General features: G+C 39.2%; 1 protein-coding gene across 10 annotated transcripts in view; it reads left to right on the forward strand.

Annotated features, from left to right (window-relative positions):
- The window catches only part of LOC126259791 (transcriptional repressor CTCFL), a 149,528-nt gene extending 124,266 nt beyond the window's left edge, over nucleotides 1-25,262 (forward strand). For all 10 annotated transcript variants that reach the window (XM_049956799.1, XM_049956807.1, XM_049956801.1 and 7 more), the window contains one exon: nucleotides 23,505-25,262. In XM_049956799.1, coding sequence (XP_049812756.1) covers nucleotides 23,505-23,582 — 78 coding nt within the window. In that variant the 3' untranslated portion in view covers nucleotides 23,583-25,262. The remainder of the gene's footprint in view (nucleotides 1-23,504) is intronic.
- The last annotated feature ends 2,550 nt before the right edge of the window (nucleotides 25,263-27,812 follow it).

The following is a 27,812-nucleotide window of genomic DNA, read 5'->3' on the forward strand; positions in this document are numbered from 1 at the left end:
AGTGGGTCCTCTAGAAAACTTACATACTGCAGTTGTAGAAATGGAAGATTGGCCAGCTTTGAAAGAAGCCCTTTCCACGTTGTGGGCGTGAATTTATTCGCTCCAATTCATCTACTAGATGCGAAACCTGTTTTCCTTGTACCCTCCTCCAACGGTCCTGTAGATTAGTACCAACTATTATTCTTCCCTCATTCATGTCCATTACATTTCGTTAGAGCCTTATGTTATCAGTAGAACTAACAATGTGCTTTGCCAATAATGCCCAAACTTGGTTACTATTTGTATGTGTTATCACCATGATCTCATTAATTATGTCTTTCAACATTGAGTCTGATAACCACATGCTGTTTATTATGTGTCTCAATGCATTATTATTATTATTATTATTATTATTATTATTATTATTATCATTAATATAATAGAGGGAAACATTCCATGTGGGAAAAATATATCTAAAAACAAAGATGATGTGACTTACCGAACGAAAGCGCTGGCAGGTCGATAGACACACAAACACACACACAAAATTCAAGCTTTCGCAACAAACTGTTGCCTCATCAGGAAAGAGGGGAAGGAGAGGGAAAGACGAAAGGATGTGGGTTTTAAGGGAGAGGGTAAGGAGTCATTCCAATCCCGGGAGCGGAAAGACTTACCTTAGGGGGAAAAAAGGACAGGTATACACTCGCACACACGCACATATCCATCCACACATATACAGACACAAGCAGACATCATGTGTGCGAGTGTATACCTGTCCTTTTTTCCCCCTAAGGTAAGTCTTTCCGCTCCCGGGATTGGAATGACTTCTTACCCTCTCCCTTAAAACCCACATCCTTTCGTCTTTCCCTCTCCTTCCTCTCTTTCCTGATGAGGCAACAGTTTGTTTCGAAAGCTTGAATTTTGTGTGTGTGTTTGTGTTTGTTTGTGTGTCTATCGACTTGCCAGTGCTTTCGTTCGGTAAGTCACATCATCTTTGTTTTTAGATATATTATTCTTTACTTTCTCAGACGTTAAGTCTGGTTAAAAATGAAAAGTGACGCGGACCTTGATCAGGCGTCACTTCCTTTTAACTGTATGGTATGTGTTATATTGCATTTAGGAACTTTCGGGTAATTGAACATGTATCAATAATTACTGATTTCTGTAGTTGTATATATACGTTTGGATGTAGCTCTATTGCATTGATGTACTGGTGGATATTGTGTGGTATGACTCCTGTAGTTGATAGTATAATTGGTACGATGTCAACTTTATCCTGATGCCACATGTCCTTGACTTCCTCAGCCAGTTGGATGTATTTTTCAATTTTTTCTCCTGTTTTCTTTTGTATATTTGTTGTATTGGGTATGGATATTTCGATTAGTTGTGTTAATTTCTTCTTTTTATTGGTGAGTATGATGTCAGGTTTGTTATGTGGCGTTGTTTTATCTGTTATAATGGTTCTGTTCCAGTATAATTTGTATTCATCATTCTCCAGTACATTTTGTGGTGCATACTTGTATGTAGGAACTTGTTGTTTTAAAAGTTTATGTTGTAAGGCAAGCTGTTGATGTATTATTTTTGCGACATTGTCATGTCTTCTGGGGTATTCTGTATTTGCTAGTATTGTACATCCGCTTGTGATGTGATCTACTGTTTCTATTTGTTGTTTACAAAGTCTGCATTTATCTGTTGTGGTATTGGGATCTTTAATAATATGCTTGCTGTAATACCTGGTGTTTATTGTTTGATCCTGTATTGCAATCATGAATCCTTCTGTCTCACTGTATATATTGCCTTTTCTTAGCCATGTGTTGGATGCGTCTTGATCGATGTGTGGCTGTGTTAGATGATACGGGTGCTTGCCATGAAGTGTTTTCTTTTTCCAATTTACTTTCTTCGTATCTGTTGATGTTATGTGGTCTAACGGGTTGTAGAGGTGGTTATGAAATTGTAGTGGTGTAGCCGATGTATTTATATGAGTGATTGCTTTGTGTATTTTGCTAGTTTCTGCTCGTTCTATAAAGAATTTTCTTAAATTGTCTACCTGTCCATAATGTAGGTTTTTTATATCGATAAATCCCCTTCCTCCTTCCTTTCTGCTTAATGTGAATCTTTCTGTTGCTGAATGTATGTGATGTATTCTATATTTATGGCATTGTGATCGTGTAAGTGTATTGAGTGCTTCTAGGTCTGTGTTACTCCATTTCACTACTCCAAATGAGTAGGTCAATATTGGTATGGCATAAGTATTTATAGCTTTGGTCTTGTTTCTTGCTGTCAATTCTGTTTTCAGTATTTTTGTTAGTCTTTGTCTATATTTTTCTTTTAGTTCTTCTTTAATATTTGTATTATCTATTCCTATTTTTTGTCTGTATCCTAGATATTTATAGGCATCCGTTTTTTCCATTGCTTCTATGCAGTCGCTGTGGTTATCCAATATGTAATCTTCTTGTTTAGTGTGTTTTCCCTTGACTATGCTATTTTTCTTACATTTGTCTGTTCCAAACGCCATACTTATATCATTGCTGAATACTTCTGTTATCTTTAGTAATTGGTTGAGTTGTTGATTTGTTGCTGCCAGTAGTTTTAGATCATCCATGTATAGCAAATGTGTGATTTTGTGTGGGTATGTTCCAGTAATATTGTATCCATAATTTGTATTATTTAGCATGTTGGATAGTGGGTTCAGAGCAAGGCAGAACCAGAAAGGACTTAATGAGTCTCCTTGGTATATTCCACGCTTAATCTGTATTGGCTGTGATGTGATATTATCTGAATTTGTTTGGATATTAAGTGTGGTTTTCCAGTTTTTCATTACTATGTTTAGGAACTGTATCAATTTTGGATCTACTTTGTATATTTCCAATATTTGTAGTAACCATGAGTGGGGTACACTATCAAAAGCTTTTTGGTAATCAATGTATGCGTAGTGTAGAGACCTTTGTTTAGTTTTAGCTTGATATGTCACCTCTGCATCTATTATCAGTTGCTCTTTACATCCTCGTGCTCCTTTGCAGCAGCCTTTTTGTTCTTCATTTATAATTTTGTTCTGTGTTGTATGTGTCATTAATTTCTGTGTAATGACTGAAGTTAATATTTTGTAGATTGTTGGTAGGCATGTTATGGGGCGATATTTAGCTGGGTTTGCTGTGTCTGCTTGATCTTTAGGTTTCAGATAAGTTATTCCATGTGTAAGTGTATCAGGGAATATGTATGGGTCTGCAATGTAACTGTTAAATAATTTAGTTAGATGTGAATGTGTTGAGGTGAACTTCTTTAGCCAGAAATTTGCTATTTTATCATTTCCAGGGGCTTTCCAATTGTGCGTAGAATTAATTGCTTGGGTGACTTCATGTTGCAAAATTATCACTTCAGGCATTTGTGGTATCATCTTGTATGTATCTGTTTCTGCTTGTATCCACCGTGCATGCCTGTTATGTTGTACCGGGTTTGACCATATGCTGCTCCAGAAGTGTTCCATGTCTGTTATGTTTGGTGGATTGTTTATTTTAATGTGTGTGTTATCTATTGTCTGGTAAAATTTCTTTTGGTTTGTGTTGAATGTTTGGTTTTGTTTCCTTCTATTTTCACTTTTTTTGTATCTTCTGAGTCGTTTGGCTAATGCTTGTAATTTCTGCTTCTTTTCGTCTAATTGCTCTGTTGCTTCTTGTTGTGAGATTTTACCTAACCTTTTTCGTTTTTTTTCCGAGATTTCATTTCTTATAAATTGTGTTAGCTGTCCGATGTCTTTTCTCAGTTTTTCTATTCTGATCTGTAGCCTGTGTTGCCATGCTGGTTTTGTGGGTTTCTTCTGTGTGTTGGTTGGTTCTGATCTCTGTCTAGTGTGTATATTTAGTGTAGTGAGTGCTCCTATATAAACCAGTAGTTGTAACTCTTCCATAGTTGTGTTTTCATTTATTTTGTTGTGTATGATTGTGTTGATAGTTTTTATTGTTGCTTCGACTTGTGGGTTATTTGGTGGTCTATGCAAGAATGGTCTTATGTCTGTATTTGTGTCTTTGTATTCTATATACGTCAGCTGAAATTTTTCTTCTATATCTAACATGTGTGTCACTTCGTGTTCTATTTGTGCTTGTTTGGTGGCTGTCTTAAGATTTCGTTTTCCTCTGATTTGTTAATTGGTGCGTGTTGTTCTTTGTTTGTTTGCTCTGGGATGTTTGAGTCCATTACTGTATTTTCTTCTTCTTCTGATTGCACATTATTTTGTTCCAGTATTTGTTGTACTTGTTGTTTGATGTTTTCTAATTCTGACTGGGGTATCCTGTTATTTTTGATTATTACACGGATCTGATCAGCTAGTCTTTGTTCTGTTAAAAATTTTAATTCTGGGTATCTGGTAATAAATGTTGTGTATACTTGTGATCTGTATCCAGTTGTGTTGGTTCCTAGGTTTGTTGCTTGGTAATAACAGAACATGAGGTGTCGATTAACTTTATCTGACCATCTCATCCTCTGTCTTTGTTTTCGTTCTAGGGTGGTTGCAGGAAGCATATCCTGCAAAACACCTCTATTTGGATTTAAATCATTTTCCAGTTGGCTAGCAGTGTCGTTACCATTGTGGGCGGGCATAGGGTTCAAGCGTCGTCCCCGACCATGACGGCGCTTGTCCGAGGCTTCTTTAGTTCTGTCCTGAACCAACTAATCACACTAAAGGGGGGTTAGCCCTATTAGTGGTTTGTTCTTTTCGTCGCCTTTTACGACTGGCAGAACATACCGGAGGCCTATTCTTTTCCCGGGCCTCCACGGGTGATATTATTATTATTATTATTATTATTATTATTATTAATTTGTCGATGGGATTGTGGAAACATCACGTTTATTACCATTAGGGAAACAGTGTAATTCGAAACTGAACGTTTCACAATTAGGGGTGTTGGGATGAATCATGCAGAACAATATCTGTCAGAGGGGTAATGCGCATTCGGTGGACCAGCATGCAGGACTGACGGCGTGTTTAAACTGTATGCGCTGTCCACCAGACAGGGACTAGTCACGAGCGGAGTAATGCACCCGTGACAGACTCCAGTGTACATGCATAAACACATCGAATTTTCTCATTGTAAACCTCTAAACCAGTGTGGCAGACGTATGGCATACACAAGTGATGAATATGTCGATATGCTTCTGGTCCTTGGTGCATCTGATAACCGGACTGGTGTTGCCGCTCATGAATATGCTGCTAGATATCCTCGTCGATGCCATCCAGATAAAAATGTGTATTGTCGTCTGGAGCTGCGCCTTCGGGAGTCAGGTTCTCTCCTTTCACCATTGCGTGACAATGGTCGTCCACAGACTTGCCGTACTCCAGCTACTGAGGAAGCTATTCTGAGGGTCATGCACAAAGAACCTCAGCGAAGTACATGTAGTGCAGAAAGGCAGCTGCGTGCCTCGCAACGCACAGTCATTAACGTGCTGCAAGAGCACAGGCTGCACCCCTATCATTATGCTTTCATGCAACACCTGCATCCTACAAATCGCCATCAGCAAATGCAATTCTGAGAATCGTTCCAACAACAACAGGAAGGCAATGATGACTTCTTGAACACCGTACTATGGTCAGATGAAGCAGCAAACACTCGGGGGGGGGGCTTCAATATGCACAATGCCGACCATTGGCGTGAGGTTAACTCGCCCGTCACCCGCGACTGTGGGTATCAAGTTCGCGTTGGTATCAAAGTCTGGGCCGGAATATTGGGTGACAGGTGTTTGGGCCCCTACATATTGCCTGGTTGGATGACTGCATGAAGGTATCATGCATTCCTCTTAAACTATCTGCCTGATCCGCTGGAAGATGTTTCACTACATGTTCGGCAGAAGATATGGTTCCAACATGATGATGCACCTCCACACTCTGGAATTAATGTGCGACACTATTTGGGCAGAACATTTCCAGGGAAATGGCTTGGACATGATGTCCAGTTGTATGGCCACTATGTTCACCTGATTTAAATCCCCTGGATTTCTTCCTGTGGAGACACCTGAAGGAGCGTGTGTACTCTTCTCCGCCGACGAATGTGGAAAATTGGTGGCACGTGTTCATGCTGTTCTTGTTACTGTTGTCATAGCTTTGCTGTGAAGGGTCCAGAGCTGTATGATCTGGCAGGTAGTGCAATGTTCGGACGTGCAGGGAGGCTGCTTTGAGCATCTGTTGTTCTGAGGACAATGTATTCTGTTGTGAAGGTCATGAGGTCATTAATATGGACATTATTATTGTCACTGGCTGCTAATGTGCGACATCCGAGCACCCATATTACATGTAATATAAATGACAAGTAGATGTTGTATTATTGTACTGTGCTATCATCTTTAGCATCTCGAAATTGATATTATTTTTGTGGTTATTCTGTCCTATGACAGGTCATTTGTTTCAACTGTGTATTTCTTATTTGTCTAACCACGTATTTGTTATGTTCAGTGTTATAAAATGTTGTAAATTTAGGATACATGTGACCTAAGAAACGGTGTATATTACAGTATGAAATGTCAGAATGAAATTAGCAAATGAAAAAAATGCACCCCCACCCAGGATTGAACCCTTTGTCTCCTTCGTGCTAACCCAAAACTATATCCACTGCACCAACTGTACAGCACGACTAATATATACTGACAGAGGTAGTTGTCATACATGTGGTTACAGTGTTGCCATATTGCCACTCTTTAATATTCTTTTTCTGCCAGATGTACTTGCCAGACGAAATTTTGTGAGAGACATTTTTTTATCGCTGGCATGTGAGGAGTCACGCTGCGAAACCCAAGTGCACGAATTTCGCTTCACCCTGTATACAGAAGTCACCTGTGCTTTTTAAAGTCACTTGGCGCTTCATGCTGGTCGAAATTTTCGTGATAAAAGCGAACTAAGTAAGGGGCCAATGTCATAGAGTACTCTTTGTAAAACCGAATTGGGATTCCATTGCAGTTGTTTCTCTGTGCCAGGGATACTTATTACTGTCATCCATTCGGGACACGTTGCGTTGGTCAAACAAAACTATTTTAAAAATGAAGCCTGATACAATTTAAACTGAATTTATTGTTGTAAAGTGTGAAAAGGTGATTGATATAGTCAGTTTTTTTCAAAGAGAAGCAAGGAGTCAGTAACATTGTTGAGATGTAGACTTGACTCACAGCTGCTTTCTGTTTGAGGACATAAATACTTTTGAGGTGTATGTTTGAAACCTTGAAAAGTGTAAAACATTCAGTCATTAATATTCACAAATGTTCCAATGACAAATATGTGCTTCAGATGAACACAAGATGCTTGAAATTTCATCTGGAATTGCTGCTGCTTTGAAAGCAGAGGGTAATAATGGAAGAAGCATAGCAAAAGATATTGATGTGGAAGAAGACAAACTAAACCAGATACAAAGATTAATGAAATTCCAGCACCTACCTAATATCCTGCATCCTTTTCCTGCTACAGTGTACATTGCCTGGTAATAATTGAGGTAATTTTTGTTAATGTTGTAATGTGTCAGTATATATTAGATATCATTCATATCTGCAGTGGAGGTAATGATTTTTCTCCTCTTGAGTGAATAAGAACAGTGCAAATACTAAAACTGCCATTTCATTAGTTGAACAATGTGAATCAGATATATCATTTTTTGTTGTAGATAGTGCAAGACAAATTATATCTACATCATTTGTAATTCTAGTATTCTGAAATTACCTTAAAATAATTGGATACATTGCACCGTTCAATCCTAAGTAATGTCCAATTGTGTATTCTTCCACGCTGTCTGTGGAAGCAGTAACTTGCACACCAGTTACACTGATTTCCTTTCGTCATGAATTTTTTTCTTCCTTCACAGTATTGGCAATTATCAAAAATGTTGGTAAACTATGATATGTAGAGTGATATTTACTTCAGCATGCCCAATTGAAGGTATTGCGCTTAAATGTTTTGTCACTGTTCATGGCTTCCCCTTCAGTTTTGCACTTTGTACTTACAACCCTCAGGGATTCAGCCATTGTTTGCTGGGTGAGGGCTTGGCGACCCAAGGGTTCCTGAGCTGGGGGATTGGTAAGCACTGCCAGTCCTCTGTCACCATAAGCTCTGGGCATGCTGAGCATTGTGTGTGTCAAGGAATGGCAATCTTGGCTTGACCGCCCGGATCGCGAGGATGGAATAAACCTCGGTGGGGGGGGGGGGGGGGGGGGGACCTCAGTCTCAAGGTGTGCTGCATGCTGAGGAGATGCATGACTGTTGCGTTGGAACAGTCACTAATGGGGAACCAGCTACACCTCAATTTTATAAGGCTTACCAGGTGTGTGGGGCTCTGTCTGGGTGGACTTTTAGTTCCCTAGCTGCTCCTGGGACCAAACTGGATCCTGTGACTTTTAATTTTACACCTCCCATTGGGATGGGTTGGCTGCTGGTAGGCACCAGCACACAACGTAAAAGAGGGCTTGGGTAGCCAGCCCTCCAGACATGGGAGTAATAAGAACGAAGCAGTAAAGAGTAACAGAACACAGGCTGGTAATCAGATTGTATTTTAGTAATAAAAGGGAAAGAATGAAGTTTCAAGAAAGTCTCACCTTTCTACATTCAGAAGAGCTTAGGAGGAATTGCCTGGATACTAAAATCTGTGAAGCAGTTGCAGAATGGGAGTATGCCATCAACACAGAACTCCACAGCACCTTGAACTTGTGTCATGTAGGGACCTTGTTGATATTCCTATAGAAGAATTTAAGAGTGAGTAGGCTCAGGAGGGAATGTTGGTGTTCAGAACATTATGTAAAGGGTGGATGGAGACTTGGTGAAATCTGACTCTTCGTTTTTACCTTCAGTACCAGAAAACTCCCAGGGCATGTCAAGGCAGGCATTCTTTGCCTAAACGTACGACCATATGTCCCAAACCCAATGCCCTGTTTCAAATGCCAGCATTTTGGACATACAACCCTAGGGTGTAAGGGAGAAGTGACTTGGGGCAACTGTGGTAAGGCCGCTCATGAAGAACTTGGTTGTTCGTCTCCTGTCAAGTGTATAAACTGCTCTGCAGACCACCCTGTTTGGATTGGGGACTGGCGAATCTTTCTAGAGGAATGCAAAGTACAGGAAATAAAAACAGAAAAGTATATCCCCTGTGATGATACCTAAAAGATCTCCAAGTCCATGCAGCCCTCACATTTGTTACATCTTTTGCATCAGTCCTTCAGAAGCATGCTCCAAAAGCTGATGCATCTACACAAACGGAGGTTGCGAGCATCAGCACTAACAACTAATAAGTCAGTGCACTTGCAAGGCAGCAAGTGTTTCAGAGCCTATAGCCTCCCCCACCCCCTCCCCCTCCCCCCTAGACCAACATGGAAGAGCCCCAGGCACCTCCAATAGCTGAGGCTGTTCAGATGCCCAGTACAGTGATTACCACTCCTACTCCAGCTCCAGCGAAGCCGTCAAAACAGAGAAAAGCAGCATCAACAGGTAAAATCAAACAGTAAACCATCGGACCATATTGATGTGATTCTACCTGATGTTACATATGACTCTTACCTTGAGCTTATGGAGTATGAGGTATGTGTCGGGCAGTCATCTTGCCCCAAGGCTGAACCTCCACCTGCTGCAGTCGCCCCACCCCAGTGCTACCCCCCATGATAAATGGCTCCCATATTACAGTGGAAATTGCAGGATGTCGGGGGACATCTGTAGGAATTTTGTCTACTGTATCGGGATGGATCTCTGTGTCTGTGCCTCCAGGAGACTAATTTCAGTCAGACACCCCTGAGCTACAAGGCTATGTACTCCACAAAAAGGATGACATGAGTGGAGAGGGTGCTCGAGGAGGAGTAGGTATTTTCGTCAGTAACGACTAAACTCCTCCCTTCTCTCCCTTACAAGCAGTTGCAATATCAGTGCATGTCCATCATCCATTGACAATATGTTCCTGCCCCAGTATGATGTGCTTGACAAAGTGTCTCTCTGTACACAGTATGCTTTGGGACTTTGTAGTAACGTGCCCCAGGGGTTGAGCAGTTGAGAGGCTTCTCTTGTCATCATGCGCATATTTGCTAAATACAGGACCGAACACGCACTTGTGTGCTGCAGGTGGGTTGTTCTCTGTCATCAATCTCTTGCTTTACCGTCCAGCCCTTACTCACACTGTTCACTGGGAAGTACTTGATGACATGCACAGAGATCACTTCCCATTCTTGATTCACGCTCCACATGAAGTGGAACCCTAAAGGAAGCCACTGCAATGGGTGCTCAATAGAGCAGACTGGACACTTCGTAGTAAGCTACCCCAGTTTGAACATTGTGTCAGTGTCTAGGAATTGGTGGATCATATCACCAAAACAATCCATTGCGCCACTGAAGCACCCGTTCCACAGTCCACAGGATAACTGAAGAGGCAGCCTGTCCCCTGGTGGAGCAATGACTGCCACTCTGCAATCAGGATTAGGAATATGGCTGTGCAAGGGTGGGCCAACTGCAGAGAATCTTGCAGCCTTTGGGTGGCAAGGGCAAAATGTCGCCATATTATTTGAGAGAGCAAGAAGAGATCATGCCAACAATTCCTGAAAAGCATTAATTGTTTCATGAAGTGTTCTGTTGTATGGGAGACCATCAGCAGAACTTCTGGCAGAGGAGGGAGGTGCCTCATGGCTGCTATAATGGGCAACAGCAGTCTCCAAACCAGCCTGCAAGACATCACCCAGCCTATGGCGGCCTGTTTTTCCATAGTTACTGCAACCGCCTGTCTGGATTGAGGTTTCCAGCACCACAAAGCAGTTGATGAGAGGAGTGGTTTGGACTTCTGGTCCACCACTGATGAGGATTACAACTGCCCATTTTCCTTGTGGGAGCTGGATTCTACATTGTCTGTGGCTCGTGACACATCCCCTGGTCATGACAGAATCCATTACAGTATGCTGTGGCACCTCACAAGGCAAAAGAAAAATATCTTCCTCACACTTTTTAGTGCCATTTGGGCGTCATATCACTTTCCTGACTCGTAGCATGAGGCACAGGCACTTTTAATTCCTCTTTTAAAACCTGGGAAAGACTGTACATGCCTGAGTAGTTACTGTAGTGTTGCCCTCACTAGTTGTGTGGGACAGACCTTGGAGCAGATCGTCAGCTGCCAACTTAGCATCCAGGCAACTCCATAGTCGCTTTCAGTGTGGCTTCAGGAGGTATCGCTCCACCTTTGATAACTTGGCCCTCATGGAGACAGCTATACAACAGGCTTTCCTGCATCCTGCACCAGCATCACCTTCTAAGTATGTTTCTTGACCTCGAGAAGGCCTGAAATACTACTTGGAGGCATCTTATCTTCGAGCAGCTTCACAAATGGGATTTTCATGGATGTCTTCCCATTTTTATTCGGTCCTTTTCTCTCACCATGGTATTTTTAATACCGAGCCAGTGACATTCTGTCTGCTTTCTTTGAGCTGCAGAACAGTGTCCATCAAGGTAGTGTTTTAAGTGTGACTGTCTTTGCCATAGCTAATAATAGTATTATGTCAGTAGTGAAAAGTCCTGTACAGTGTTCTTTGTTTGCTGGCTGGTGTGGCCGAGTGGTTCTAGGAACTTCAGTCTGGAACCGCGCGACCGCTACGGTCGCAGGTTCGAATCCAGCCTCGGGCATGGATGTGTGTGACGTCCTTAGGTTAGGTAGTTTTAAGTAGTTCTAAGTTCTAGGGGACTGATGACCTCAGATGTTAAGTCCCATAGTGCTCAGAGCCATTTTTAGATGTTCTTTGTTTGGGGATGACTTCTCTGTGTTTTGCTCTTCTTCAAGCCGTGCAACGACAACATGTCAGTTGCAGCTAACCGATCAACATGTAGATGAATGGATGCAGAAGAGTGGTTTTAAGTTTTCAACAGAGAAGTCTGTTTTTGTTCTTTTAAACAGTTCTCATTCTGTTTTAAACTTTTATGAACTGAGAATGAGGGACACTGTTCTTAATTTCAAAGACACGATGAGGTTTCTGGGCCTCATATTTGACTGTAAACTTACATGGTTGCTACGTATTAAGGACCTGAAAAAATGGTCCCTTAAGGCTCTAAGTATTTTGAAATGTCTTTCCCCCAGTACATAGGGAACAGACAGGACTTGTCTGCTCTGGTTTTGCAGAGCTTTTGTGTGAACTCACCTAGATTACGAGTGCACAGTTTGTGGGCTGTGAAACCCTCTATTTAAAGATGTTGGATGTGGTGTACCATAAAGGGATTCAGTTGGCCACTGGGGCATTCAGAACAAGCCCATACCAAGCTTCTGTGCAGAGGCTGATGAACCACCACTTCACATTAGATGACTGCCAGGCATATAAAACATGTCCACACCATGCACAATTGCATACCATACTACTGCTCAGCCTCTCCAATGGAAAGGCTTTTTCATAACCAGCAACAAGCAATGAGGCCCTATGGGATTTGCGCAAGGGATTGCCTTTTAAAGATGGGTGTGGCCGGTCTTAATGTTTTACATTGAGGTTATAGCAGATTTCCACCTTGCCTCTTCCAGAGGCCCAGACTTATTTTAAACTTGACCAATTTTAAGAAAGACTGTACACGAGATTTTACTTTTCAATCTCTGTTTTTTAACATTTGAGATATGCATCACAGTTTTACAGTAGTGTACACTGATGGCTCCGAACAATGGAATTCCCTTGGCTGCTCTGTAATGTTCCCCGACCATGTCACCAGGATTCGCCTTCATGATAAGTATACTGTTTTCTCAGCGGAGCTCCATTAGATACTCAAGGCACTGGAGCAGATGCGACGTATTCAAGGCAAATGGTTTCTCATCTGCTCTGATTTCCCTTAGTGCCTTACAATCAATACAGAACACGTATCCAGCTGAGAAGTTGGCCCAACTGATGTGTGACCAATTATACTTGCTCCAGTGGCAGCGAAAGCCAGTGTCATTCTGCTGGGTGCCAAGGCCTGTGGGGATACGGGGAAATGAACAGGCTGATCGGGCTGCCAAGGAGGCCTTTAGAAGACAGGATGTGGAACAGCATTCTATTCCCCTGCAGGCTGTCATTTTTTGCACTACATTGGAAGTTCATACAGTTCTGGGATAAGGAATGGCAGGCAGTAGTGGACAACAAACTGCGGTTGGTGCAGTCAACTATCTGGCCATGCCATTCTTCCTGCCTGTTGCTCAGGCGGGATGAAGTGAGCCTCACACATCTTCAAATTGGGCACTGCCATCTTCCTCATGGCCTTTTACTACAGCGAGATGATCCCGCGTTTTGTGATGTTTGTTGTGTGCAACCCTCTGTACATTGTATTTTAACAGAGTGCATTTTATACCGTGCTGCAAAGGCAGAGGCAAATATCGGAGTGGATATGCCCTCTATTTTAGCTGACGGTGAGGCGAGTATGACAAGTTTTAAAGTTTTGTGATGTGTCTAAACTTTCAGGCTAGAGGTTTTAGTGTGCTGCAGAGTAGCTACTTCATTCTTTTTTATTCTTGTGGTCAGTCAGCCACATCTATCTGCTATATTGTTTTAACTCCTTCTACAACTTTCTTTCTGTTTAGTTAATATTTTACTATTGGCATGATACTTTGTTTTGTGCTCTCCTGTGAGTGCACATAGTTTCCCACATTTTGTTACTCTTAGTTTCCATGCTTTTTTATAGTTTTGTGTCGGTACAAAGTGAAAAGTTTTGCAAGTCTTATGACTCTTAATATCATTTACCTACTGTGGCATCCTGATAGAAAATCTTCAGTAGCAGTAGCAATATTATGAAAAGGAAAGATGCTACTCACCATATAGCAGAGATGCAGATAGGCACAGCAAAAAGACTCTCACAATTAAAGCTTTTGGCTGTTAAGGCTTTCATCAACAATAGACAACACACACACACACACACACACACACACACACCAGCTTTTCCCTGCAATACATCCTACGTTCTCGTAACCCTCCTGGTCTCAACTTTTGTTAGTCACTGTCCTCACCCATTCATCCCCTTCCCTCTTCCTGTTCCAACACTACACAGCCGTCATTCCACCACCAAACCCCGTATTTTTATTTCTCTCCTTTTCCGGTACTACCCCCGCCCCCTCCCCTCCATCTAACCTGCAGCACTTCACTGTCTGCCACTCCCACCATACTATCCCCCCCCCCCCAGCCTCCTCCTTACCCCCACCCAGTTGCCACATCATGCACTGGTGCTGCTGAGACTGCAGTTGTCGTCTATTGTTGACGAAGGCCTTAATGGCTGAAAGCTTTAATTGTGAGAGTCTTTTTGTTGTGCCTATCTGCAACTCAGCATTTCCACTATATGGTGAGTAGCAGCTTTCCTTTTCATAATATTTTTGCATTCCAGCCTGGATTTTTCAGTAGCAGTAGTTCAGTTATGTGCAATAATATTCTTGTTGTGATGGTCAGTAATAAATTAATTGAAGTGGAGCAATTTGGTGGGGAGTGGGAGAGGGGGACTCTCAGTTCAGGCTTGATTTTCATTAGCACCAAATGGATGCACATCTGTCAGTTTGATGATACAGGATGGAGTTTCCCTCTTTGCAACAGTCTCCAAATATTGTTGATGTCATCACAAACTTCCATTTGTAGCCGTAATAAGTAATGGAAGTGTATACAAAAGTGGCTGTTTAAATGTTAAGACAGATTTTAACTGCTTGACTGCATTTTTTTAAAACAAAGTTGATGTTAGAGACTGATTTTAATGTGGGAACAACCATTTTACCCAAGGTTTTCATGAAGTATATCACGTTACTCTGGTATACAAAGTGGAATTAGTTGGAATAATGTTAGAAATTGTTTTGCAAATTTACTTGGAAAAATACCGTGGTGGGACACTTGCAAATGACTTGCAAATGTGTTATTAGTTCCAATGTTTTCATAAAAATGACTTACTTACTTCATTTTTCTTCTTTTTGCCACAAACGCCCTGATCCCACAGCTACACATTATATTTGTATACAAAAAGCGCATGCATTGTGTTTCATTCCACTTATATTTATTGGAACCAATGTTTGGCTTATTAGGTCATCGTCACATAACAGTGATTATTATCCAAAAATTGTCAGTATAATAAGTCACAAGCCAGTTTGTAATAACTAACAAAACTGCACATTTTTCACCCATAAATGTGAAATTGTCGTACCAAGGAGTGTTAGAAGAACCAACAGACAAACTATATTCATTTATTATTACTACTCAAAGAAAAGGAAAATTTTAATTTTTTATCACTAGTTATTACAATACTGGCTATGAAAACATAAACCTCACTCTGTTTCTGTAAAATGTACCTCGAATTGCTTTATATATACGATTTTGTGACTGAAGGTTATTGGTCCTGTAGAAAATGCATCATTGACTTTCACCTAAAATGGAATCAGTAGGACAAACCAGCATTGGAGAATGTCAATTTTCACCATATTTGAGTCCCACCAATTATAAAGAAACTGTTATGTGGTGAAAGAGAGGGGAATGAGAGGTTGGAGAAAGAAACAAATCATAAATAGATGTAGCATTAATAGAACAGTAGTCACAAAGAGTGGAAGGGAAAAGTGTGTGCATGTGTGTGTGCGTATGTGTGTGAGGGGAGGAATAAATGTTAGAAAAGATGTAGCATTAACAGCAGCTACATCTAGGTGGCATCAAACTGCTCAGCTTATTAATAAATGTGTTAATGTCTAAGATACTTCCCTTTTAATATTGTTTGTATATTCTTTTAACATTCCATATAGTGAGAGTTGGCTGTAGCATATTTGGGATCAAATTTGAGCACCAGTTGCCCTTTTATTTTCATTTATGATTACCATGACCGGTTTCGGCAACGGGGGCCATTTTTCAGGAGTTATATGAAACTCTCATGTCAGTTGTCTCGTAACCACTGAAAAATTGCCTTGTTGGATGAAAACAGATGTGATGATCACTAATTTAAAAAAAAGTGCAACTGATGCTGTCATTTGATCTCAGTTTATACCTCAGCTTAAAATGGGGACACATCCGTGTAGGCAATGCTACTGCCATTCCTATACTTGTTACTTGATGTTTGTCACACGATGCTATAGCATTGCCACATCTGACATCAGTTGCCCCTTGGTCGAGGCTCAGACAGCAGGAAGTTGGATGCAGACATTGGCAGGAAGTGTTATTGCCAGTGACAGTTAAATAGGATACCAGCAGTGCCCAGCACATCTGGATCTTAACTCCACAAGAGTTCAAAGCGCACCAGTTTCATTTTCTCCCATTTATTCATGGGTGGTACACCTTCAGACTTGCAGTTACCACATAAAATTAGAATTATTCATAGTTTTCCTGCTTCTGTGTATACATCTGAAGGTGGAAAGATATCAGACATTCTTTTGAGAGCAAATTAAATAATACTAAATAATTACTCTTCTTACAAACTCAAACATGGTCCCTCAGTGGGTTGTATGGAAGGGTTGAATTATATAACTTAATCTTTGCAGTCATTCTACATCATTGGTTTCAAAGGATCTAAAATAAGTAAAAAACACATGATGTATCATAAATTGTCCTTATTCGGTTTGACACAGGCATACCTTCAAATTGGTATTGCTAGTAACTGGGGATTAACAGGTCACCTTATTTTTAATGGCTTCGCAATGCCCCATAAAACCAAATACAAAACAAAACAAAGGATGAAGATACTTTGTATGTAGGACTTGAAGATACTGGGTATCTTTGAACTTCACGATCATGAATATAAAAAAGGACATAAAGCATTGTTCCATTTGGACTTAAGCTTTTGCCATAAACTAATCGAATCAAAGATATTAAAAACTGTAACACAAAGTACCAATGTTCCACAATAATATTTATAAATTGTTATTTTGGAACATCAACACTGTGTGTTTCAGCTTGTAATATATCTCTGCTCATCCAAGTATCAACAGAATATTCCATAAATTTACCAAAGTAAAGAACCAAATGATTAAGAAGTAAAAACTCAAATGAATATTTAAAGATCCCTTTAAGAAAGTCTAATTAACATGCAGATACATTTATAGGTTTGATTGTTCGAAGACCATATGTGTGATCAGTATGAGAATTGATAACTTTGTGAACTTCATATAGTGTTTTTACGTCTTGTTTGTAAGAACTTACACATTTTTTAAAAAATGTGTATGTTCTCTTCATTACCACATTTCACCAAAGTTTGTTTCACTTTTCTGCTTACTGAATCAGTCCTTCCTGGTGTCATTCCATTTTGCCTCCCGTGAACTCGGATTGTGCATTTACACCACATTACTAAAAAAGTGCTAGTGAACTGAAACTTGAACTAACACTTGACTGTGGCACAACAAGGACAAATAATTAATACGTGCTGTTGAGAGCTCTAGTTAGAAGAGCTTAGTTCCAAGGTGTTAAGTGTTTACTAACAAGTGATTTTAATCAGACCTGAGTGTAGATACAGCTGATTGTCTTAGAATTCACAGCTGAGAACTTCTCTTTTCCTCAAAGATATTGTGAAATGGTGGAGCTGAGCTAAAGCCCCTTTTTGTCCTGTTAAAAAGGTAGCAAATCCTTGTCTTCCACATTTATGAGATATAACAACAAAAATAATCAATTATTGATAAAATTATTTAATTGGATAGATAAAAAATATACTCACCAAGCGGCAGCAGAACACATAAATAAAAGGCTGTTGTGATTGCAAAGCTTCAGAGCCAGCGGCTCCTTCTTGAGGTAGAAGGGCAAGGAAGAAGGGCGAAGGAAAAGGACTAGAGAGGTCTGGGAAAAGGGGTTGATTTTGGGAAAGTCATCCAGAACTGTGGGTCAGGGGAGTCTTACTGTGTGGGATGAGAAGGAAAGTCTTTCCCCTTCAGCCCTTCTGCCTGAAGGAGCCACTTGCTCCGAAAGCTTGGCAGTCACAACAGTCGTTTACGTGTGTGTTCTGCTGCAGCTTGGTGAGTAGATTTTTTTTATCTATCCACATTAATGAGATAGATGTATATTTAAATAATGTAATTCCACGTGCCCTTAGTTCAAGCAGCACTCAGTAAATCAGGGTCAGAAGGACTGTAAATACAATATTTGAAATCAAGAAGTGTGCTGTTATCAGCTTTTGACAGTATACTTTCATTCATTTCATTGCACAACTACCACAAAAATCATCTGGTTGAAGCGAACTGTGGATATCTAGTAACAACGCAGACTCAGATACGTGAAAGTCAAGTCTTTATTGTATGCTTATGAAATAACAAATATCTTGAACCTGAATATGTTTGCAAGTTCTGGACAACTTTATAACACTTTTACAGCCCATGTGTTGTATGTCAGTTATAGTTTTCTTAGTACTGTGTGTGCACTTGACCACAGAAACTGTAGAATAGATGTGGTTGAATTGAAGCCAATTAGAGGTATGTCAGGTGTGTCCCTGTCTTCATGTCTAACTGATTGAAGTGCTATATTAATATTTAGTAGCAGGCAAATTCACTTCCAAATAGACAGTACTGATAAGAAGTGGTCCTCAGCGATGTGGTCAACTTTTTGAAGCAATCTATTCAGTGGTGTAGGCTAAGGTCCAAGGAATCGCACCTTCCAACCATTCACGCTGTTGTGCCCTCATATGTGAGTAAACAATGAAAAAAATTCATAATTTCATGTGATGCGCTATAGACTTAAAAAAGGTAACAATTTACAGACTGATTGCATAGCGTAGTGGTTAAGGTACTGACCTCACATGGAAGAGATTGTCAATCATATCTCATCAGGTACATTGAAATTTTTTTATTTTTAAATCTTTATCGAAATGCCTTTGATCATTATTTTCATTCAGTTAATTGATGTATACACAATTTTGATCTACATTTTAGCTTTTTTCAGTTACTCCTATTTTTTTCCTATCATTGTTTTTCCACTTGGAATCCTTATGCATGTGGATCTAATTGTTTTTATTTAGCTATCATAATGTTTAAACATTTCAAACTGCCAAACTGTCAGGAAAAAAATATGAAATAATCTGTTCATATTGACCATGCTATGGTGTCAAGAATGTACTTTTCATTACAAGACGTACATCTTTTTGGATGGCAGTCATCATACAAACATTTAAAACATAAATTCTTATTGCACTGTTGACATAATAAGATGCATGATGATTTCAATGAAAGCAGGAATTGTAAGTAAAATGAAATTCAATCAAAATGAGAAACAGAAATAATGTATGCAGTAGCATGGGCAAAAATGTTGGATGACAAAATGGAAGTAATGAAATCAAAGTTAATACATAACAATAATCAAAGTCATGTGAATAAGAACTGCAAGTGTAAAAAGACTGATAGGAAGGAAAATGAGAGCAAATATGTATTTCATATAATCACTAATATGACATGACAAATGAACACAGAAAAAAATACATTTAAACCTATTAACTGCATAAAATAATGATCAAAGACATTTTGATAAAGTTTTTAAAAAACATTCAATATACCTGCTGAGATTCGAACCAGCAACCTTTTGCAGGTGAGGTCAGTACCTTAAACATTACACTATGCAACCAGTCAGTACATTGTTACCATTTTTAAGTCTATAAAGCATCACATAAAATTCCAAATTTTTTGTTTGTTTGTCAGTTCAACGCAGATGAAGGTACAACAAGGTGAATGGCTGCAGAGTGTGATTCTTTGGACCTTACTTAACCTATATTGCCATATAGATTGTTTCAAAAAGTCAGTCCCATGACTGGGGACCTCTTCTTAAAAGTATATTTTTAGTATTTCCTTAAAGAATGCAAGATGATAGCTGTACCAGTTTTATAAAAATATGTGTGATTAGTGCTAACAACAAAAAAAAATAAATAAATAAATAAAAGTAACTGAAAAAATTGTTTCTGGGTGTCTATTAATGATAAGGACAACACAAGGACAAGGACAATGTCCTTTGAAATAATGATTCCCACCAGATTATTGTTCGAACATAATTATGAGGGTAATTCACAAAGGTAGAGAGGAGTATTTCTTACAGTCAACATTGAAAACTCACAGGATTTTATTTTTATAATATTATGTACAGTATTATCAAAACTGAGGAGTCTTCCTTTAAATGTTTTATTTGAAAAGGAAAGGTAACTTCACATTTTACCTGCCATTAATTAGATGCAGGTTCCAAATTATGTGCACTTCTCAGGAGCCTTGTTTTACTTGACAGACTTAAGATTTTTCTTGAATGTAAGTAATTACCTGGTGAATAGTTGTTGATGTAATAGTTATGTACATGGGTGATATTCTTCTTCTTTTGCTTGTGCCGTAGTCCCGCAGTTTTCGCAGGGTCGGCATTGTTTCAATCGTATTTGGCAGGGTTAATTGAAAGGGGTGACCAGAAGCCCTTCCTGCTGCCACCCCCATATCCCATGGAACGGAATCAGTCTAGTGTAAACCATGAAGGAGTGCGAACATGTTTCAAATGTCTGCGAGTCGTGTAACTGAGGTGGCATGTAGGGACCAGCCTGGTATTCACCTAGGGGATGTGGAAAACCACCTAAAAACCAATCCAGGCTGGCCAGCACACTGGCCCACGTCATTAAACAGCTAGGCAGATTCGATCCGTGGCCGGCACGCCTACCCGAGTCCAGGAAGCAGCGCATTAGCACTCTCAGCTAACCTGATGGGTTAGTTATGTACATGGGTGATATGAAAACATAAGAAAAGACAATACTTCAAAACCTTTGATCATTGGTACCATTTACTCAACAATAAATTTATATAAAGATGAGTGACGGCACGAAATTATTTGTTTGGTGTGATCATGTAGCAACATATGACCTTACTCTCACATGCATGTAGCCAAACAACTAGTGCATATTGTCCTGGGTATTCTACACAATCTTCACTTGTGTGCACAGATTTGCAAGGGTTGTACGGTGACTAGCCGAGTAGGTCAGATGATCCTTTGTCACACGCGAAACATGTTTTAAAGAATACAAATCTAGTGATCACGTTTATCTTTAAAGTCTTCAAACATCGTCTTTAAATTGAGAAAACAGCCAGTTCTGTAAAATATCTGAACATCAAAAATTTATTCACAGTTCACTTGGGAGAAAAGAAAGATTAACAAATTTAAATGATTAATGGAAAATCTCATATAAAGATGTGAAACAAATACTAACAAAGAGATAGAGGGGCTGGCCAGTACTTACCTCAGCTCAGTACAGCCGATAGATACACAAAACAGAACAAAAAATTTACATTCGTAGCTTTTGGAACTTTGTTCCTTCATCAGGGAGGAGAGAGGGGAAAAAAGGGGAAGAAGGGAAAGTGGATTCAGTTACTCACAACCCAGGTTATGAAGCAACAGGGAAAGGTAAACAGGGAGGGTAGCAAGGATGGAGGCATGGTTGTCAGAGGGAAGCCAAAGATATTCTTCTGTTAAGTACTGTTCCAGCTTCAAACCAAAGAGGATGCATACAGAAGTAAAGAAGTATATAGGATAAAGATAAACACAACTATGTAGGATGAAAAGATGCATGAATGGCTGAAGAGGAGAGGGAAAAAGGAGAAGACTGAAGAGTAAATGAGAGTGAGGTTGGTTAACGTAGGTTCAGTCTAGGGGGATGGTGGGATGAAAGGATGTGTTGGAGTGCAAGTTCCCATCTCCGCAGTTCCTAGGGAACCTGCTACAACGTACATGCCATTTTGCTTCTCCCACCCAACACCAGTCCCTTGGAACTGCGGAGATGGGAACTTGCACTCCAACACATCCTTTCATCCCACCATCCCCCTGGACTGAACCTACGTTAACCAACCTCACTCCCATTTACTCTTCAGTCTTCTCCTTCTTCCCTCTCCTCTTTAGCCATTCATGCATCTTTTCATGCTACATAGTTGTGTTTATCTTTATACTATATACCTCTTTACTTCTGTATGCATCCTCTTTGGTTTGAAGCTGGCACAGTACTTAACGGTAGAATGTCTTTGGCTTCCCTCTGACAACCATGCCTCCATTTCTGCTACCCTCCCTGTTTACCTTTCCCTGTTGCTTCATAACCTGGGTTGTGAGTAACTGAATCCACTTTCCCTTCTTCCCCTTTTTTCCCCTCTCTCCTCCCTGATGAAGGAACAAAGTTCCAAAAGCTACGAATGTAAATTTTCTGTTCTGTTTTGTGTATCTATCGGCTGTACTGAGCTAAGTACTGGCCAGCCCCTCTGTCTCTTTGTTAGATTAACAAATTTTACTGACATAATTGACACAAGTTACAAACTTCACGACTCCTTGGGTTTCAGCAACTATTTAGAGCCATGGCAGTATCAAAGTTATGCATATGAAAATTTAGTTACAAAAAATTACAAGCTTGCTGCTTCCTGGGATCTTGGAGTCCATAAGATTAGTGCAAATGTATCTTGTAGACTGTGATTTGACATATGATGAGTTGCATATTCTGTATGCATGTGCTGTCATCTTTTACACAGTTTTCGTCGCACTTGTCAGTTTGATTATAATCAACTGTTTGTTATTAAAACAGCAAAAGTCATTCTCAGTGAACAGTAATGATTTTCAGCTTCATAGTAACCATTTACAGTATTGGATCTACACATATGCAGAACATGTTTCTGTTCCAGCTGTTGGTGTTCATAATGTATACATCTACCTACCAAGTGGTGGCAGAACACACACATAAAAGAAGGTTATAATTACGCAAGCTTTCGGAGCTAGTGGCTCCTTCTTCAGGCAGAAGGTTTGATGTGGAAGAAAGAGGGGTGAAGGAAAAGGACTGGAGAAGTCTAGGAAAAGACGTAGGTTTCGAAAAATTTGTCAGAACCATGGGTCAAGGGAGACTTACCGGATGGGATGAGAAGGAAAGACAGACTGTTGGGGACTGCACCAAATGAGATTTCAATTCTCTCACAAATCCCATCCAGGGCAGTCCCCAACACTCAGTCTTTCCTCCTCATCCCGTCCGGTAAGTCTTCCCTGACAAGTGGTTCTGGGTGACTTCCCCTTTTCCTAGACCTCTCCAATCCTTTTCCTTCAGCCATCTTGCTTCCCCTTCAAGCCTCCTGCCTGAAGAGGGAGCCACTGGCTCCAAAAACTTGCCTAATTATAACCTTTTATGTGTGTGTTCTGCTGCCACTTGGTGAGTAGATTTTTTGTCTATCCAATTACATTATTTTGTCAAAAATTGATTGTTTTCATTGTCATAATTTATAAATTCCGTGACATGTACAATTTTTGTGTCTCCCAGTAGAAACTTGCAGTTGTATTTTCCAAGTCACTCAGACTCTACCTGTTGCTTTTCCCCTTTCTTGATCCCAGTTTTTTTTTTTTTTTTTCTCTCACATCAGTACCATGTTGTAAGGTAATTATGTATTGGTTGATGCAGCAGTTTTCATGTGTGTTGTAGAACATTCCTTTCAACAATTATTTATTATATGTAGTTGCTTAGATTAATTTGATACAGAGAAGAGAAACTCTAAACAGTTCAGCAATATAGGAATTAACTAATTTCTGCCAGATTTCACTTTTTATAAAGTTTTATTGCTTCAGAATCTTATTAAATGTGCAATTGCATCCAGAAACTTTGCTTAATATTCTTTTTTATTTCGTGTTTTTTCTAGGACGAGCCAGATGGTGAGGATGATGACGATGATAATACCAAGACAACGATTCAACTTCTGGAAGCAATACGTCAGTAAATTGTGATACGTTATTTATATACATATATATGACTGTGCATTATGATCAGCACGATCTGACACTTTACTGTGCAGAAGGTGGCTGTTTGATGAAACACATTCCCAAAGAATGTCAGAACAATAAGCAGCAGAAGCTGCTGTTTGACTTCTGTGGTTAATTGTACATTTCTGAACAGTGGATCCGCCCTTTAATGTAAATAGTGTAGTTGCCATGTACATATTAATGTTCAGAGTGTCAATTCTAGCATTCTATTGTGACTATAGCTTTTTTTTAAATATTCGAATGGATATAATGTACAAATATCAAATGTTTAAAACATTTGTAAATCGGACAGAATTTTCTACAGCATGTTCTGGTATATCCAGACTGTGCAATAGCAGTTCTCTATGAGAAATACTACTAATGTTATAACAGCATTCTTGCAGAAGTACTTGTTATGTGTATAGTCTTAGTGAGTTATCAGCTGCATGAATTGTGAATGTCATAGTTTTCTTTATTTATACATTTTTGTCACAGACAATGACATATTTAAAATCTGCCAGTGCTTGTTTTGCTCTTTTCACATCCAGAAGTAATATGTTCTGTACTGAGAAAGAAAGAATGGGCTGTGAGTCACTTTCATCAAGAAACTGGAAATAATTTTATTTCCTAAAACTGCATAAACATATTAATTGCTTCAAGTTTTAAGTGCAAAGATGTTTGTTTGTATGTTCAATTAATGGTAATTTTTACCATGTAAAAAGTTACTCTTTTTTCTGTGATTATTTCACTTTATTTTGTATAACTGCAACAACTCTTGTGCATATTCTCATCATTGTGGTATGTAAATGATATGCATAAGTTTGTCAAAGAAAGACCATCAGATGTAATTTTTTTTTTTAAGATAAATCAATCTTTTGACTGCCATCAGTACCAAAGCTCAGTAGTTTGCAGTATGAAAGGTGTAAAATATTTTCATGTCATAAATATGTTCCAAGTAAGATAGGGACTACCTCCCAGGCACCATTGGACAAACTATGCAAAAGCTGTTCAAATTTTGAACAGAAACACTACTTAACATATAAGAGTTGCGTCTGTGTGTGTGTGTGTGTGTGTGTGTGTGTGTGTGTGTGTGTTTGTTTGAGGGGGGGGGGGGGGAGTGGTAAGGAAGAAATTATTCTAAAAGGAGTATGGAAATGTTTGTGATCCTATATTCAAATAAAAAGCATGAAAATGGCTGAAGATTCTGTAATATGTAATACAAAATGTGAAGATTTTGTCCTGATGTTTCTACTCTAAATGGAAGTAAATTAGTTATGTTTGAAGGAACATGTATGTAAATTATTGTGAAATTAAGAATCAAAAGATAAATATTGATCTGTTTTGTGAAGACACTGTGATAAATTAATTATGCTCTTACCATATCATGATATTGTACACTTTCAGATATTTTCGTTCATTAATCTTGATGGCTGCCAAAATATTGACCAGTTTTAACTTGTCATTTAACCTTACACCTTTCATATGTATTGTAATGCGTCTTTTGTTTCTGACAGATCACACGATTTCTGTAAATGTACCTGTTTCGTCTTTGTGGAGATATTTGTTATGATGATCACATCTGTTGCAGCGATGAGAGAAATATGCAGTATTTTGGGGAAAAATACAAAATATAATAAGAAAAATGCTCATTCTCTGACTCCGAATAAATTGTTTCATTGTTTTAAGAATATTCATTTTTTAATCTATTAAGTTGGTACACTAGCTGATAAAAAGTATCCGGACACCCGTACATAATGCAGAATCAATCACTAGATGTCAGGCACTAGGCAAGTAGCATTGCTTTGTCAGTAGAGGAGTAGGAACAGCAGAATGAATTGGCCAGGAGAGCTCAGTGACTTTGAATGTAGACTAGTTATTGAATGTCAACCATCAGAGACATTTCAGCCCTTCTAAAGCTGCTGAAGTTGACTGTTGTTGATATTACTATGAAGTGGAAACATCAAGGGGCAACCACTGTTAAACCAAGAGTAGACGGACCTCGTGTACTGACCAACAGGGACCATAGAGCATTGTGGAAGTTGGTTGTAAAAAATAACATGAAATCAGTGGAAGGAATCCCCTGAGAGCTCTTAAGTGATACCAGTAATCTTACTAGCACAATGACTATGCATAAGGAGTTAAAAAGAATGGGGTACAGTGGTCAAACAGCTCCTCATGACTACACATTTCTGCAGTCAGTACAAGCAATACTTGAGATGGTGTCAAGAACGATACCACAACACAGTGAATGACTGGAAATGAGTGATTTGGAATGAGTAGTTATGCCATATGCTGTGCCAAGCCAGTCAAAATGTTTGGATTTGCTGAATGCCTGGAGAATGTTACCTGCCATCTGATGTAGTGCCAACAGTAAAGTATGGAGGAGACTGATGTTAAGGTATGGGGGTTGTTTCCCACAGTTAGAATGTAGTCCCATTATTGAACTTAAGACAATACTAAATGCAGAAGGATATACTGAACACATTTTATTGTGTTGTGTACTGTGCACAGTAGAGTAACAGTTTGGCAACAATGATTGATTGTATCAGCACAACAGTGAACCCTGTCATAAAATAGCATTTGTGAGTCAGTGATTTGTGGACAATTAACATTCCTGAAATGGACTGGCCTGTCCTAAGTCCCAACCTGAACCCAATGGAACATTTAGGGGATGAGCTAGACATGGATGTACTCCACATAATGTCCACTAATAAGTGTCCGGGTGCTTTTCGTCAGGGAGTGTATGTGAACCCTCTGTTTTACTACATTGCAGTGCAGATTCTGTATTTGGTCTATTTTCTTGTAATGAGATTTCTGTGATCCCTCAGCCCTTTTCCTTCTTTACTTCCCAATGAATAAAAGGATGGAAGAAGATTAGAGTTTAGTGTCCCTTCAACAAGAGTTCATTAGAGATGGAGCACAAGCTCAGGTTAAGGAAGGACAGGGAAGGAAATTGTCCGTGCTCTTTCAGTGGAATCATCCCACTATTTGCCTTTAGCAATTTAGGGAAATCACGGAAAACGTAAATCGGGATGGCCAGTTGGGCATTTGAATGATTGTTCTCTCAAATGCAATCCTAGTGTGATAACCACTCCACCACCTTGTCCCATCCCAATGAGCAGTTGGATTTCTTGGCACAGTTGTTTTTAATAGACATGGCATATTAAGTCACTGTTTTCAAAATATTATAGGTCAGTTTGAGAATACTGGAGAACATATTTGTTGTAATCTCTCTTAAATGGAACTATTACATGACTGGAATGATCGATTGGATATAATTTTCTTCTTAGGATGTATCAATTGCATTATTTGAGATGCATAAAAGTACTGAACTCTTACTGAATACCATTGTGCAGTGTTCTTGACAGTAACAAATTTATGAGTATGGTGGATTCTGTGTATTTTTTTAATTATAAATATTATTGGATCATGTTGTGGATTAAAATAAACAAATATTGTAAATACCATACATGAAATGTCGCAGGAGTGTCATGAGAACCGTATGCAACTGGTAATAGTTTATTATAAGGCCGTATACAAATACATGGCATCTCCTCTCACAATTCATAATGTGATTAAGAAAATGTTCAAGGGTAAAAAGATTAAGGTAGACAGTGGTGCCGTGTTGTCAGTCAGCAGAACAAATATACAAAGAAGTATAACTGTTTCCAAAGATATTGGCTGCTTATAAATAATGTGATATAAGTAAGTATGTGGTTACAGAACACACCTGAAGTGTGGTATTTTGTCAGTACAAAAACTGAATGAGCTCTGTTGTTTCAAAGTTAGCCCACTGGCACAAAACTAGTTAATAACATACACGAAACATTGCTGTTTTCTCAGTTGCAGCTTTTTTCAAAGTTTTGCAATATCATCTGCAAAAAGGACTAATTCTGCCTGATGGAAAAAAAGAGTAGATCATAGGAAGAATAATTTGATCAAACACTGCATAAGGTTCATTGTAATTTATGTGGTGCCTCTCGTGAATTATTGCAACACCTTAATGCACCTTTCTGCCGTGTGTTACTTAAATAGGAAGTAAACCAAACTTTTACTGGATCGGATGTTCCATAAAAATGTAACTTCTCCAATCGAATTTTATGGCTGACAAAATTAAAAACTTACAGTGTTAGAGAAGATTCCTAATGGTGATACTGTATCATTTAAAAATATTATTCTGTGCTCAGTCAATGTACAAACTGAGATGT

Source organism: Schistocerca nitens, chromosome 5 (assembly GCF_023898315.1).
Source record: "Schistocerca nitens isolate TAMUIC-IGC-003100 chromosome 5, iqSchNite1.1, whole genome shotgun sequence".
NCBI lineage: Eukaryota > Metazoa > Arthropoda > Insecta > Orthoptera > Acrididae > Schistocerca > Schistocerca nitens.